Below are 16,051 nucleotides of genomic sequence, written 5' to 3' on the forward strand. Positions count from 1 at the left end.
CTTGGGATTTCACCTAGCATTTCATTTTCCACCGTGAATACCGTGGAGAAGAAGGTGTTTAACCCCTTACCGGCATCGGACGTACTATACCGTCCGATGCCGGCTCCCCTGCTTTGATGCAGGGCTCCGCGGTGAGCCCGCACCAAAGCCGGGACATGTCAGCTGTTTTGAACAGCTGACATGTGCCCGTAATAGGCGCGGGCAGAATCGCGATCTGCCCGCACCTATTAACTAGTTAAATGCCGCTGTCAAACGCAGACAGCGGCATTTAACTACCGCTTCCGGCCGGGCGGCCGGAAATGACGTCATCGCCGACCCCCGTCACATGTCCGGGGGTCGGCGATGCGTCTCCATTGTAGCCATAGAGGTCCTTGAGACCTCTATGGTTACTGATTGCCCGTCGCTGTGAGCGCCACCCTGTGGTCGGCGCTCACAGCACACGTGCAATTCTGCTACATAGCAGCGATCAGCAGATCGCTGCTATGTAGCAGAGCCGATCGTGCTGTCCCTGCTTCTAGCCTCCCATGGAGGCTATTGAAGCATGGCAAAAGTTTAAAAAAAAAGTTTAAAAAAAATGTGAAAAAAATAAAAAAAACATAAAAGTTTAAATCACCCCCCTTTCGCCCCAATCAAAATAAATCAATAAAAAAAAAAATATCAAATCTACGCATATTTGGTATCGCCGCGCTCAGAATTGCCCGATCTATCAAATAAAAAAAAAGTATTAACCTGATCGCTAAACAGCGTAGCGGGAAAAAAACTCGAAACGCCAGAATTACGTTTTTTTGGTCGCCGCGACATTGCATTAAAATGCAATAACGGGCGATCAAAAGAACGTATCTGCACCGAAATGCTATCATTAAAAACGTCATCTCGGCACGCAAAAAATAAGCCCTCAACCGACCCCAGATCACGAAAAATGGAGACGCTACGAGTATCGGAAAATGGCGCAATTTTTTTTTTTTTTTAGCAAAGTTTGGAATTTTTTTTCACCACTTAGATAAAAAATAACCTAGTCATGTTTGGGGTCTATGAACTCGTAATGACCTGGAGAATCATAATGGCAGGTCATTTTTAGCATTTAGTGAACCTAGCAAAAAAGCCAAACAAAAAACCAATGTGGGATTGCACTTTTTTTGCAATTTCACCGCACTTGGAATTTTTTTCCCGTTTTCTAGTACACGACATGCTAAAACCAATGATGTCGTTCAAAAGTACAACTCGTCCCGCAAAAAATAAGCCCTCACATGGCCAAATTGACGGAAAAATAAAAAAGTTATGGCTCTGGGAAGGAGGGGAGCGAAAAACGAACACGGAAAAACGAAAAATCCCCTGGTCATGAAGGGGTTAATATGTTAGCTTTTTCCTCGTCATCTACAACCATTCTTTCCTCACTATTTTTTAAGGGGCCTACATTTTCAGTTTTTATTCTTTTACTATTGATATAGTTGAAGAACAGTTTGGGATTAGTTTTACTCTCCTTAGCAATGTGCTTCTCTGTTACATGATATAGACAATGCTTCTGTGTCACTATATTCCTTTATTACCCTGTATGGAAAACCAAATAAAGATCTTTAGAAGGATGGGTCATCAATATCAGATCAGTGGAGGTCCGGCGCCCTCACCCATCAGCTGCGATGTTCCACTCCATACACCATTTACATCTTACATCAGGCCATCATTATCTGGTGTAAAAGGGACTTAAGCGTCTATAATTGAAACTAAATATTTTCACAAGAAATGGCAATTTTCATTTCCTATGTCCCCTTCTAATGGTCACAAATTGGTTGCATGAAATGCAAAGGATTCCTTGTGTCCTCCCCCTTTCGGTCTCACATCTGCAGCCATGCACTCTGCCTGAAACCTACAAATGGTCTGGCAAAGCTCGCAGGGAGGGGTGGGGGGCCTGGTAGAAGACCAGGAGCTAGCCTCAAATTCCTGCCAACTTGTCACTGCTGAAACTGGAAAACTGCTTCCATGGTTTTATAACTCTGCACATCAAGGTTAGCAGTCATAAGGATGTAAGACTAGAGTCTTGTATATTTACATTATATTGTTATTGAGGTACGGACATATATCAGTGAGTTGTCCGTCTATTTTACAATGATGATAAGTGCAATCACTTAAGGAAACACCATGTTGGGAAGGTTGTGCTACACATACAGAAGAGCAACCACCACATAACATTAAGGCTATGTGCACACGTTGTGGAATTGCCGTGGAAATTTCAGCGACAATTCCACAACTCCCTGATGCGGGAAATGCGCATGCGGAACTGGCGTAATTAGCTTGCAGAATGCTAGAGTTTTCCAAACAATCTGTAGCATCGCTTGGAAAAATTATTGACAGGTTGGTCACACTTGTCAAACATAGTGTTTGAAAAGTGTGACCAACTTTTTATTATTGATGCTGCCTATGCAGTATCAATAGTAAAAAGATATGTTACATAGCCTTACGGAATGCTATACATAAACCTCTTGGATCTTTCACATCTTTCTTGTTTAGCTGGACACATGATGTAATATTGGCTGCTCAGCATAATATAACTTTTTCCCACTTAATGAGTTTACAAAAATTGAGTGTGCATTAGACAGTTTTCACTGAAGGTGTGTACTTCTCATAGGAGTTGCTATTTGATAACCCCCACTTGGACTTAAATGTTAACCAATCAGGTGCCAAATACTTTGCCAAAATCTCTGCAACAAGATGAAATTTAGGAAAAAAAGGCTTTTTATTCTGCTTTGCAACTATTACTTTGGTAATACTGGTGGCAGATGACAACAGAAAAAAAACCTTTACAAATGACTTGATTTGGTTCTAAAGGTTTTGGAGTAAAAACAAAAATGGCTTCTTCATACGTAGAGGATTTGCTGCAAAAAAAATCTTCACAGCACAAAATCTGCAAATAATCATGGGGATTTTGGTAAAGATCTTCCTGTGGAAATACCAGCAGCCTGCTTCCTGCAATGACTGCATGTCCCATGTGACGGCAGCGCTATTCAGACCACACATCAGCCCTTGACTGGTAGCAGCAGGGAGAAAGCTGCGGATGGACAACTGGAGAAGGCATATCCCCCCTCCCCGAAACCAAAAATGATCGGACATGTTGAAATATTGGACACGATGAAACATCTGCCGCTGGGGAAAGTGGAACACTTGGACTTGTTGAGCTTAAGCATAAACGTGATACCATGGCTTGCAACATCTTCCATTAGAGGGGATGTGTCAGCAGGTTTTCACAATCCCATGAGAGCAGCATGATATAGGGGCAGAAATTATGATTCCTGCGGTGTCACTCACTGGCTGCTCACTGCTGTTTTCATAAAATCACTTTTATCTGCTGCAGATCTACAGATTCTCTGAATGCTGATTTGTGTATAACCCCGCCCACACCACCAATTGGCAACTTTCTGATTGGCACGGTGTACACAGAAAGCTGCCAATCAGTGGTGGGGGCGGGGTTATAGAGAGCTCATGAATATGGAGGACTGCATGGCAACTGGTGTATAAGGCTATGTGCCCAAGTCGCAGAAACGCTGCGGAAATGTCTGCAGCATTTCCGCAACTCCCTACCGCGGGTAAAACGAATGTGGAATTCTCATGCGTTTTCCCACAAAACAAGCGTTTTGCAAGCGTTTTTAGCTTGCAGAATGCTAGCATTTTCCAAGCAATTTGAAGCGTCGCTTAGAAAAGCGATTGACAGCTTGGTCACACTTGTCAAGCATAGTGCTTGACAAGTGTGACCAACGCTTTACTATTGATGCCTATGCAGAATCAAAAGTAAAAGATAGAATGTTAAAAATAAAAAATATGGTTATTCTCACCTTCCGACGGCCCCCGATCTCCTCAGCGGCGTTCCCGGTACGTTCCGTTCCCAGGGATGCTTTGCACGAAGGACCTTTGTGACGTCGCGTGACCGCGACATCATCTCAGGTGATTTGTGCAATGCGTCACTGGGAACGGAAGCCGCCGTGTGCACCGCTGAGAGTCGGGAGGACTCCGGGGGCCATCAGAAGGTAAGCATATCTTTTTTTTTTTTTTATTATACAGGAACATGGTACCCAGGGCCTGAGAGAGTGTCTCCGCTCCTCCAGACCCGGGTACCATCCGCACATGAAGCGCTCACTTTACGCATGGTGGGCATAACCACATGCGTAAAGTGAGCGTTTCAATGCAATCACTGTGATTCTGCAGAAATAATGAACATGCTGCGGATTTTACCGCTATGCGATTCCACAGCAGGAAAATCCGCAGCATGGGCACAGCAACTGTGGAATCCCATAGGATTGTAATGGAATGCGTTTAAGAGTTTTTTAGCGTTTCCGCTGCGGCAAAAAACGTGGCAGAAACGCATAAAAAAAAAAAAAAAAAAACACAATGTGGGCACACAGCCCTAGTCCTCTTGTGATAACCTCCTGCTCTTAAAACTGATTTTTTCAAAGTTATAGCAAGCAGTCCAGTGACATCACTACAATCAGGGTCTCTGCCCGTACAACATGCTGCTCTCATATTAGTTTACTAAAACCTGGTGGCAAATTCCCTTGAAGCACATCTGAGCCAGGCAGTAAAGTTGCGGAGTCGTCCAGGCGCTGCTGTACATGGAGACACGCAAAGTGAAGGCAGGAGGAAAGTTTTATTGGACAACATGTTTCGGATATCTGATGAAGGGGACAGATCTCTGAAACACGTAATCCAATAAAACGTCCCTCTAACCTTGACTCTGCTAGTCTCCATCTACAGCAGCGCTCTGACAACACTGCAACTTCTGTCTAGCTCACTTCTCAGTTCCACGTTAGACATTTGTAAACCAGCGGTAGATGCAGCAGCCTCCTCCGAGCGTTGTACCTGCCCAGCACAACTACCTTAGGTAAGCAGCATCCATAGCCTGAGATTTGCCTGACACATCAAGAGCTTTTCTTCCCCCCCCTTCCCTCCCCCCACTTCTCCACATTAACCAAATTTGGAACATCAGTGGTTGGTAAATTTAAGCCATTTATTGAACGCGGGTGAATCTGCATGTGTTCACTGAACCGTGCGGATTCGCCATGTCCAATAGACTGTATGGGTGAAATTTCTCTTGCATCCCCACAAGAGAAATTGACATGATGAGGTATGGAGAGACGCGCCGCACGTCAGTCTCTGCAGGTGTGCAGCAGGCGTTTCTGGACACTTAGTGGACATGGGATTTATTGAAATCCCATCCACGATACTGCAACAGCTGGATGTTGCAGGTTGAACGCCGCACAAGTACGCAGCGCCCAACCCGCAAGCGTTTACTGATCATCTGCACATACCCTCAAAAGGAGCTGCCAGCAAAGGATCTTGATGATTTGTGTTTCCAAATGCATTCAGCTAAGACAGAATATTTCTCAGACACCATTAATACCTTCACTAATAGCTACCAAAACATGCAAGTGTGTGTATTTCTGCACATGGTGCTTATACTCTACAATGAATAAAGTGTTGAAAATTGTTTCCATTTTTTTTTTTACCATTTGCATACCATGAACACGTCTATTGATATAATGTATGTATGGAAATAACAGTAACAAACTATGAAAAAAATAAAAGAAAAATATTTTTACTTCTTGATAACCAGAAGTGAAAGGATAGGTCACTTACCATACGTAGGATTTCCTCAAGATGTAACAATTTTATTTTTATACAGCCAGTATGCAGCACTGTGAAGTATTTCAATTGTCATTCTTTATCTCCAGTCACCTCAATTTTGATAACTCTTAAAATACCACCTCCTACATGCTGATCATATTTAAAGAGGTTTTCAAGATTTTACAAAACTGTTCAGCAGTCCAACAGTCCCTTCCTGCAAATAATGTGGTTACGACATTTTGACCAGTGTTGTCAATCACTTCAGAACCTTTGAGTACTCAATGGGTAAAGAAATATTATTTTAAAAACATTGGCTACTTCAGGGCAAATTGCACATAGGGCAAAAAAACAAACAAACATCATTTAGCGACATATGTAATATTTTAGTGAGCTATATGAGCCCTTTGTTTTTTGTAGATGCCCCCACACTCTTGCTAATAAACTGAGGTCCCAATTAGGCCCCGTTTTTAGGAACTAATTCACATACTGGTTCATAGAAATGCAATTTAAATTTGACCTATATGGAACGGAAAAAAAAAATAAAAAGCTATCTACAGGACTTTATGAAATCCAGTCAGGTCTGATGCGGTTTATAAAATGTTTTGCCCTATACTACTATATAAAAAACACCAGCAAAAGGGGCATCTGCTTTTTTTGGGCAACCACAGTCCAATCTTACAGTATGTACATGCCAAGGGGAAGCCGGAGAAGTCATTTCTCCTGCAGCAGAGAGGTCCAGTAGGGTCTCATTCAGAAATTTTTAAAATGGAGTTTCTGGCAAAAAAAAAAAATAAAAAAAATTTGAAACTGCATTAAAAACACTTGCTTGCGTTTTTTTAATTTATTTATTTACTAAGGTGTTTGTGCATGGGCCGTTTACTCACAATCCCTGTCTTACCTAAGCATCACAGCTGAACCCAGAGGTCTTATAACCTGTAGTTGTGAAGTCACTGCTGAGGTTTAAAAAACAAACAAAAAGTCAGGACCATTGGTGGATTGGCACAGCTGGAGTAGAGGAGGGTGAGTAACAACTCAGGTCACCATATTCACCTACAAGAAGCAAATAGGCAAAAAAGTTATATGTGTAAAAACCCCTTAAAATACCCAAATCTCACTAGACTACCATGCCCCAGCAGCTCTTTGCTTCACTGACGGAAGTTATGTCACAGGGGGTCGATCAAAAGAAGCTTTCATGTAAATCATTTCTTTTTGACCCCAAATGAAACTCCTAGGTGCCGCTAATCAAAACAGTTCATGTTAATGTAGTACGGAGGATTCATTGCTCATCAATAAGGTGCATGAAGACTATAACTTTAGATTTAAAGGATTCCCAGAACTGAGATACTGATGACCTACCCTTAGCATTCGTCAATGTCAGATTGTTGAGCCTCCAGCAGCCCCACCAATCAGCAGGCGGCCCCTAGGAAATTGATGTGTATGAAGCTCCGTTCATTGTACAGCAGCCATAATTAGTTACTGCAGCTCATCTCTAATCCAAGTGAATAAGACCTGAACTCCGGTACTAACAGCAGACACTTCACAATGGACAGTTTTAGTGTACATCAAGCGGCCACAGGACCTAGTAAAAGCAGATTATGGGTGTGCCAGACCCCTGGCACCATGATATAGAGGACCTAGCCTGAAGATTGGTCATCAAATAGTCCTGGTCAACTCCTTTAACCCCAAAGGGTGGTTTGCACGTTAATGACCGGAGCAATTTGTAAAATTCTGACCACTGTCCCTTTATGAGGTAATAACTCTGGAGCGATTCCATGGATCCCGGCGATTCTGACCGTTTTCTCATGACATATTGTACTTAATGATCGTGGTAAAATTTCTTTCATATGACTTGCGTTTATTTGTTTAAAAAAAAAAAAAAAAAAAAATGGAAATTTAGCAAAAATTTTGATAATTTCGCAATTTTCCAACTTTGAATTTTTCTGCCCTTAACCCCTTTACCCCCAAGGGTGGTTTGCTAGTTAATGACCGGGCCAATTTTTACAATTCTGACCACTGTCCCTTTATGAGGTTATAACTCTGGAACGCTTCAACGGATCCCAGTGATTCTGAGATTGTTTTCTCTGGACATATTGTACTTCATGATAGTGGTAAAAATTCTTTGATAGTACCTGCGTTTGTATGTGAAAAAAACGGAAATTTGGCGAAAATTATGAAAATTTCGCAATTTTCCAACTTTGAATTTTTATGTAATTAAATCACAGAGATATGTCACACAAAATACTTAAGTAACATTTCCCACATGTTTACTTTACATCAGCACAATTTTGGAACCAAAAATTTTTTTTTGTTAGGGAGTTATAAGGGTTAAAAGTTGACCAGCAATTTCTCATTTTTACAACACCATTTTTTTTTTTTTTTTAGGGACCACATCTCATTTGAAGTCATTTTGAGGGGTCTATATGATAGAAAATACCCAAGTGTGACACCATTCTAAAAACTGCACCCCTTGAGGTGCTCAAAACCATATTCAAGAAGTTTATTAACCCTTCTGGTGCTTCACAGGAATTTTTGGAATGTTTAAATAAAAATGAACATTTAACTTTTTCACAAAAAATTTACTTCAGCTCCAATTTGTTTTATTTTACCAAGGGTAACAGGAGAAAATGGACCCCAAAAGTTGTTGTACAATTTGTCCTGAGTACGCTGATACCCCATATGTGGGGGTAAACCACTGTTTGGGCGCATGGGAGAGCTCGGAAGGGAAGGAGCGCCGTTTGACTTTTCAATGCAAAATTGACAGGAATTGAGATGGGACGCCATGTTGCGTTTGGAGAGCCACTGATGTGCCTAAACATTGAAACCCCCCACAAGTGACACCATTTTGGAAAGTAGACCCTCTAAGGAATTTATCTAGATGTGTTTTGAGCGCTTTGACCCACCAAGGGCTTCACAGAAGTTTATAATGCAGAGCCGTAAAAATAAAACAACATTTTTTTCCCACAAAAATTATTTTTTAGCCCCCAGTTTTGTATTTTCCCGAGGGTAACAGGAGAAATTGGACCCCAAAATTTGTTGTCCAATTTGTCCTGAGTGCGCTGATACCCCATATGTGGGGAGGAACCACTGTTTGGGCGCATGGGAGGGCTCGGAAGGGAAGGAGCTCCATTTGGAATGCAGACTTAGATGGAATGGTCTGCAGGTGTCACATTGCGTTTGCAGAGCCCCTAGTGTACCTAAACAGTAGAAACTCCCCACAAGTGACACCATTTTGGAAACTAGACCCCCTAAGGAACTCATCTAGATGTGTTGTGAGCTTTTAACCCCCAAGTGTTTCACTACAGTTTATAACGCAGAGCCGTGAAAATAAAAAATCCTTTTTTTTCCCACAAAAATTATTTTTTAGCCCCCAGTTTTGTATTTTCCCAAGGGTAACAGGAGAAATTGGACCCGAAAAGTTGTCCTATTTGTCCTCAGTATGCCGATACCCCATATGTTGGGGTAAACCCTGTTTGGGCACACGGGAGAGCTCTGAAGGGAAGGAGCACTGTTTTACTTTTTCAACGCAGAATTTGCTGGAATTGAGATCGGACGCCATGTCGTGTTTGGAGAGCCCCTGATGTGCCTAAACAGTGTAAACCCCCCCAATTATAACTGAAACCCTAATCCAAACACACCCCTAACCCTAATCCCAATGGTAACCCTAACCACACCTCTAACCCTGACACACCCCTAACCCTAACCCCAACTGTAAATGTAATCTAAACCTTAACCGTAACTTTAGCCCCAACCCTAACTTTAGCCCCAACCCTAACTTTAGCCCCAACCCTAATGGGAAAATGGAAATAAATACATTTTTTTTAATTTTTCCCTAACTAAGGGGGTGATGAAGGGGGGTTTGATTTACTTTTATAGCGGGTTTTTTAGCGGATTTTTATGATTGGCAGCCGTCACACACTGAAAGACGCTTTTTATTGCAAAAAAATATTTTTTGCGTTACCACATTTTGAGAGCTATAATTTTTCCATATTTTGGTCCACAGAGTCATGTGAGGTCTTGTTTTTTGCGGGACGAGTTGACGTTTTTATTGGTAACATTTTCGGGCACGTGACATTTTTTGATCGCTTTTTATTACGATTTTTGTGAGGCAGAATGACCAAAAACCAGCTATTCATGAATTTCTTTTGGGGGAGGCGTTTATACCGTTCCTCGTTTGGTAAAATTGATAAAACAGTTTTATTCTTCGGGTCAATACGATTACAGCGATACCTCATTTATATCATTTTTTTATGTTTTGGTGCTTTTATACGATATAAACTATTTTATAGAAAAACATTATTTTTGCATCGCTTTATTCTCAGGACTATAACTTTTTTATTTTTTCGCTGATGATGCTGTATGGCGGCTCGTTTTTTGCGGGACAATATGACGTTTTCAGCGGTATCATGGTTATTTATATCTGTCTTTTTGATCGCGTGTTATTCCACTTTTTGTTCGGCGGTATGATAAAGCGTTGTTTTTTGCCTTGTTTTTTTATTTATTTTTTCACTGAAGGGGTTAACTAGTGGGACAGTTTTATAGGTCGGGTCGTTACGGACGCGGCGATACTATACATGTGTACTTTTATTGTTTTTATTTATTTACTTAAATAAATGTATTTATTGGAACATTTTTTTTCTTTATTTAGGAATTAAAAAAATATTTGTACATAGTATAATTTTTTTTTTAAACTTTTTTTTACATTGTCCCAAGGTGGGACACCACTGTATTAAGTCAGATCGCTGATCTGACACTTTGCACAGCACTGTGTAGGATCAGTGATCTGACAGGCAGTGTAGGAGGCTTCTCAGGAGGCGCTGACAAGCCACCTCCCTGCAGGAATTGGATCCAGGGGTATGCGGGCAAGGAGAACCTCAGAACAACGCGATCACATCCGGCCCCACCACCAGTGTGCACGGCCTTTCGGCCTCGACGTACTATCCCGTCCATGGTCATACGGGTCCAGCGCACATGGACAGGATAGTACGTCGGATATCTGAAAGGGGTTAATAGTGGCTTTTTTGTCTCTTCTGGCATCACAAATCCAGTGCTGATGTGATAAAGATTTAGTTACCGTATATACAGTGGGTACGGAAAGTATTCAACCCCTTTAAATTTTTCACTCTGTTTCATTGCAGCCACTTGGTAAATTCAAAAAAGTTCTTTTTTTTCCTCATTAATGTACACTCTGCACACCATCTTGACTGAAAAAAAAAACAAATGTATTTTTTGCAAATTTATTAAAAAAGAAAAACTGAAATATCACATGGTCATAAGTATTCAGACCCTTTGCTCCGACACTGCTATTTAAGTCACATGCTGTCCATTTCCTTGTGATTCTCCTTGAGATGGAAACTAGACCCCCCAAGGAACTTATCTAGATGTGTGATGAGCACTTTGAACCCCCAAAGTGCTTCACAGAAGTTTATAACGTAGAGCTGTTAAAATAAATCATTTTTTCCACAAAAATGATATTTTCACCCTCAAATTTTTATTTTCAGAAGGGTAACATGAGAAATTAGACCCAAAAAAGTTGTTGTGCAATTTGTCCCGAGTACACAGATACCCCATATGTGGGGGTAAACCCCTGTTTGGGTGCATGGCAGAGCTCAGAAGGGAAGGAGCGCCATTTGACTTTTTGAACGCAAAATTGGCTGGAATCAATGGTGGCGCCATGTCACATTTGAAGACCCCCTGATGTGCCTAAACATTGGAAACCCCTCAATTCTAACTCCATCCTAACCCCAAACCACCAACTTTAACCCAACTCTAACCCGAATGGAAAAATGGAAATTTTATTTTTATTTTTATTATTGTTCCCTGACTAAGGGGTGATAAAGGGGTGTTTTATTTACTATATATTCTTTTATTTTGATGATCAAAATGAACCAATAGGAAAAATTTCCTATTGTTGCCAGGTGCCGTCCGGCAGTTTTCAGCGGGCGCATTACGCATGCGCCCGCCATTTCCTCCCAGAAGAAGACGCCGCCAGCGGTGGCCCAGGGGACTTCATAGGGGGATGCCTGGACACCAGAGGTACCATGGGGGTGATCGGGAAAACCTATTTTTCTTTCCTCTGATGTGTGATCACATCTGACTTTTTTTTTTGTGTTCGCCATTATACTGCTAATAACAGCGATTGTAACCCTGGGGTCGGTAAAAACTGATCAGACTCATGTTCTCTGTGGTCTCCGCTACCCCAGGTAGCCGAGACCCCGTAGAAGTTCCGACTCTGAGGCGGGGGGGCAGCGCTATATATTTAAACCTCAGCGCCGTTAAACAGTTGCACTGTAGTTTAAAAACCCTAAACTGCCGCCCTTAAAAGGCGTATTGGCGGTCATTAAGAGGTTAATATCTTTTGATAACAGGTGGTAGTTGACAACCAAACAAGTGCTAAAACTCAATTTTAGTAACAAACACCAGTGGGTTTTTGTTTATGGCACTACAACAAACCTGACAAGAGGGCCGCCCACTAAAACGCTCAGCTCAGGCAAGGAGGGCATTAATATCAGAGAGGCAGCACAGAGACCAAAAGGTAACCCTGAAGTAGCTGCAGAGTTCAAAAGCAGAGACTGGAGTATCAGTACATATGATCACATTAGGGCAGAGACTGACTGCCGTATTTCTCGTGGGAGAATCGCATCGTGAACCTGGTACTGGCTGTCGGCTCTCCTGACCTGAGATTGACATCTGCATAGAGATACGTCACACTGTCTTGCTCAGGTCATGAGAGGTGCCAGGCCAGTCCATGCAGTGCAATGCGATCGTCGCACGAGTTATACGGCAGTCTGTCTCTGCCCTAAGCCGTACACTCCATAGAGTCCAAGGTAAATGTTATGTCTGGCACCAAACCAACATGGCTCATCACCCCAAGAACACCATCCCCACAGTGAAATATGGAGGTGGCAGCATCATCATGCTGTGGGGCAGCAGGGACAGGGAAAATGGTCCAAGTCGAAGGGAAAAAGGATGGTGCAAAATACAAGGAAATTTGTGCACAAAACCTGTTTGCCAGTGATTTCAGACAGGGACAAAGGTTCACCTTCCAACAAGACAATAACCCAGAGCATACCGTAAAGCAACACAAGTGGTTTAAGGGGAAACATGTAAATTTTATGGAGTGGCCTAGTCAAAGCCCAGACCTTAATCCAATGGAGAATCTGTGACCAAACTTGAAGACTGCTGTTCACCAGAGGAAACCATCTAACGTGATGGAGCTGGAGTAGTTTTGCCTTTAGGAATGGACAAAAATCCCTGTGGCAAGATGTGGAAAGCTCATGGCGACTTATCCAAAGCTTGCAGCTGTAAATGACACAAAAGGAGGCTCTACAAAGTACAGGTTTGGGGGGGGGGGGGGGTGAATACTTTTGTACACTGCAGTTTTCAGTTATTTTGTCCTATTGTTTGCTTCACAATAAAAAGAAGGCCAAATGTTCGCAGTTATAGGCATGTTCTTCACATGAACTCATGCAAACCCTCGAAAAAAAAATAAATAAAAAACCCTGAAATTCCAGGACATGAAAACATGAAAAATGCCAAGGGAGGTGAATACTTTCAAAAGCCACTGTATGCAATACACACATTTTCTATGGCTCTTGAGGCCCTTTTCTGAGCAGACAATATAAATTATAAGGCTATGTGCACACGTCAGGATTTCTTGCAGAAAGTTCCTGAATAAAACCAGACATTTTCTGCAAGAAATCCGCATGCGTTTTTCTCCAGAGCTTCCCAATGCATTAAATAGCGGCAAAAACGTGAAAAATCCTGAACGTGTGCACATAGCCTAACACTTAGATATTTTAGCAAAACTGGTCACTATAAACATGCATCATTAAAGTCATCATGTCAAATTAAAACCACCGTTAATGACTAATTTTCCGACTCCTATTGTAGGGCATTGTAGACTTGCTAAGTAACAGCATCATGTACTAGTAACGCTTTAATCCTCAAACAAGTACCGAGAGCTACCTGCAGCTCCGGACACGCTCCGAGCACCTGGGAATTACAGGACGAGGACAGACTGCTGCTTTTGAACTTCACTACAAACCCAAACCAGTAAAAACACATTGCTGGGTAATATAATCCTGGAGGGAGGGAGTTTCACGGAAAAAAAAAAAAAAATTACAAATGAAAAATCATTCGTTTACTAATGCAAAGTAAGGAGTGCTGGAAACTTGATCCAAAAGTGCTATGAAATATAACACAAGGCGAGCGTCACTTCCCAGGGTGATCTGACAACAGATCAGGGTGAACAGCAGAATGCACCGATTATTGTTCCAGTTATGATCCAGGCTGCCAGCGAGGACTGACTCGATACAGTATCCTGCCCCTCCGGCCAGCCTCTTATTATACTGCCCATCTATTACCACTGTTTACATCTGGTTACTTTCCCTAAACTCTGCTGTCACCGCAGCACTCGCTTCTGTAGCTCTGTTCTCTCTCTGGCAGACAAAAGGTCTGGGCAGAGCTTCAAGGAGGCACGGAAGAGGCAAATAGCCCTAGAGCTGAGCCATTGTATACAGGGAAGCCGGGTCCACAGCGCCTACCATGAGTGTAGAACATCAGACACCATGTCTGCCCTGCCATGTTATCATTCCCTAATCCTCCAGGACAATGACTCCAGCCAGCAACAAGAGGGGCTGCATTCTTTTTTTGTCTTGTCCTACATATCACTGGCTCCCCAGAGGAGAAGACTTCAAATAACAAAAGCATCGCAATATTATAAATGCCCATGGACATTACCAAATATCGAAAAAGGAACCCAAAGAACGGCAGTTCTAAGGGAGGACAAAGGCCGATTAATAGGCTCAATGAGAGTAAAATGGAAAATACCAGGTGTGATGTAGATATCACCAAGATCACACATAGGAAACCCCATTGGGGATAACCACCCAAAAATTGGGTTTGGAATTGATAGCTTGGGGGGAGGGTGGATAGTAGTCTTAAAGAAAACGGTTAGTAAAAATAGTGTGTGATGCAACAGAAGAAACGTTGGCGCTCCGTCCTCCTACAATCCATACTTTAATGGAATTCCATGTGCAAAAATCACGGCGAGATCATCAAACCATCCGACGCGTTTCGGAACACAACTCCTTAGTCACAGGTGACTTCTACCAGGAAGGAATCGTATTCCGAGACGCATCAGATGCTTTGGAGATCTTACCGTCACTTTTGTACGGATTTCCAATGAAGTATGATTCTAGGAGGACGGAGCGCTGATGGCTCCTCTGTTTGGACTGGTTCTCATGCCGGCTCAAGATGCCGTGCCCCCGGGACGTCTCAGGCGCAGGTGTAGGGAGACGTCGTTTTAGTTTTTCTGGTCGGGATAAGTGGGTGGGATGCTCTAATAGATGGTCTTCTGGGGGGGTCAGTGTGTGTAAGCCAATACCAGGAGTGGGTGATGAATACAGAGGTGGTGATGGGGGTCTATTGCCTCTGATTGCTCCTCTCCTGATATACTGACCGTGTGAACGGGGCACATTCTCCTCTCCTAATTGCAGTGAAGAGCAATAATCACCGCCCTACAGGCCCGGGTACAGGGGAGAACAATCCCCACCATGAGGACGATGGGCGCAGTAGTCCTCACACTCACCCGAAATCATCGTCCATAGACTTGAAGAAGAACTTGTAGTTGGGCTTGTTCAGCACCCCCTTGAAGTCTCCGAGCGTCACCCGGTCAGACGGCACCGGCAGCTTCACCAAATACGGCGTCTCCTGCTCGTCCAGATGGTAAATAACCTTGGTCTCCCCCATGGTGATCCGGCCGGGGAGACAGGAGCTCAGGAGCGGAGGACGCGGTCCGGGGCCCGGCCCCAGGGGCTGTCATACACGGGGGGCCATAGGGGGAGATGTCGGGGGAGCAGGGACACAGCGGAGCGGGGTGGGGGCACTAAGAAACACTTTAGTGTGTGGCCTGTCAGCCCCTGCCCCACACCGAGCAGTCCCACTACAGCACACGGCCGCCACACTCCGAGGACTCCGCCGCTCCCAGTGCGAGCACACCGGCCGCTGTTTAGTCGCTCGGTACCAGTTCCCGGCCGGGTTATCGGTGTGTTTCTGTCACTCGGTGTCCGTCTCTGGAACACTGAGCATGCGTGGAAGAGTCCGGAGCCAGCTGCTTCGTGCGCATGCGCTGAGGTGCCATCTGAAGACGCCGGTCACGCCCCTTATCATGTGACCTGATGTAGCGCCGGATATCCGTCCGCGGACAGATTACTTCATTAGTCTAGTCTTTGGCCGCTTGGCGGTTGTTGTTGCAATGGCTTCGTAATGTACAGCGGGGTGTTCAGCCGGTCATGGCCGAGGCGCTGTCCTATTCCTGTGCGGCACAACCTATGCAGACAGTGTAGTAACTGCAGAGTGGGCGTGTAGCATTCTGCCACTAGGGCTGCGGGCACACATGCGCTCTACACAGCCATAGTTTTGGTGCGAGCATGTTATTCAA

General features: G+C 43.5%; 1 protein-coding gene across 2 annotated transcripts in view; it reads right to left on the reverse strand.

The window, feature by feature from the left end:
• Nucleotides 1–15,693, reverse strand: part of DVL3 (dishevelled segment polarity protein 3) — a 112,976-nt gene extending 97,283 nt beyond the window's left edge. For both annotated transcript variants that reach the window (XM_069726978.1, XM_069726979.1), the window contains exon 1: nt 15,200–15,693. In XM_069726978.1, coding sequence (XP_069583079.1) covers nt 15,200–15,360 — 161 coding nt within the window. In that variant the 5' untranslated portion in view covers nt 15,361–15,693. The remainder of the gene's footprint in view (nt 1–15,199) is intronic.
• Nucleotides 15,694–16,051: the final 358 nt, after the last annotated feature.

This window comes from Ranitomeya imitator, chromosome 5 (genome assembly GCF_032444005.1).
Source record: "Ranitomeya imitator isolate aRanImi1 chromosome 5, aRanImi1.pri, whole genome shotgun sequence".
NCBI lineage: Eukaryota > Metazoa > Chordata > Amphibia > Anura > Dendrobatidae > Ranitomeya > Ranitomeya imitator.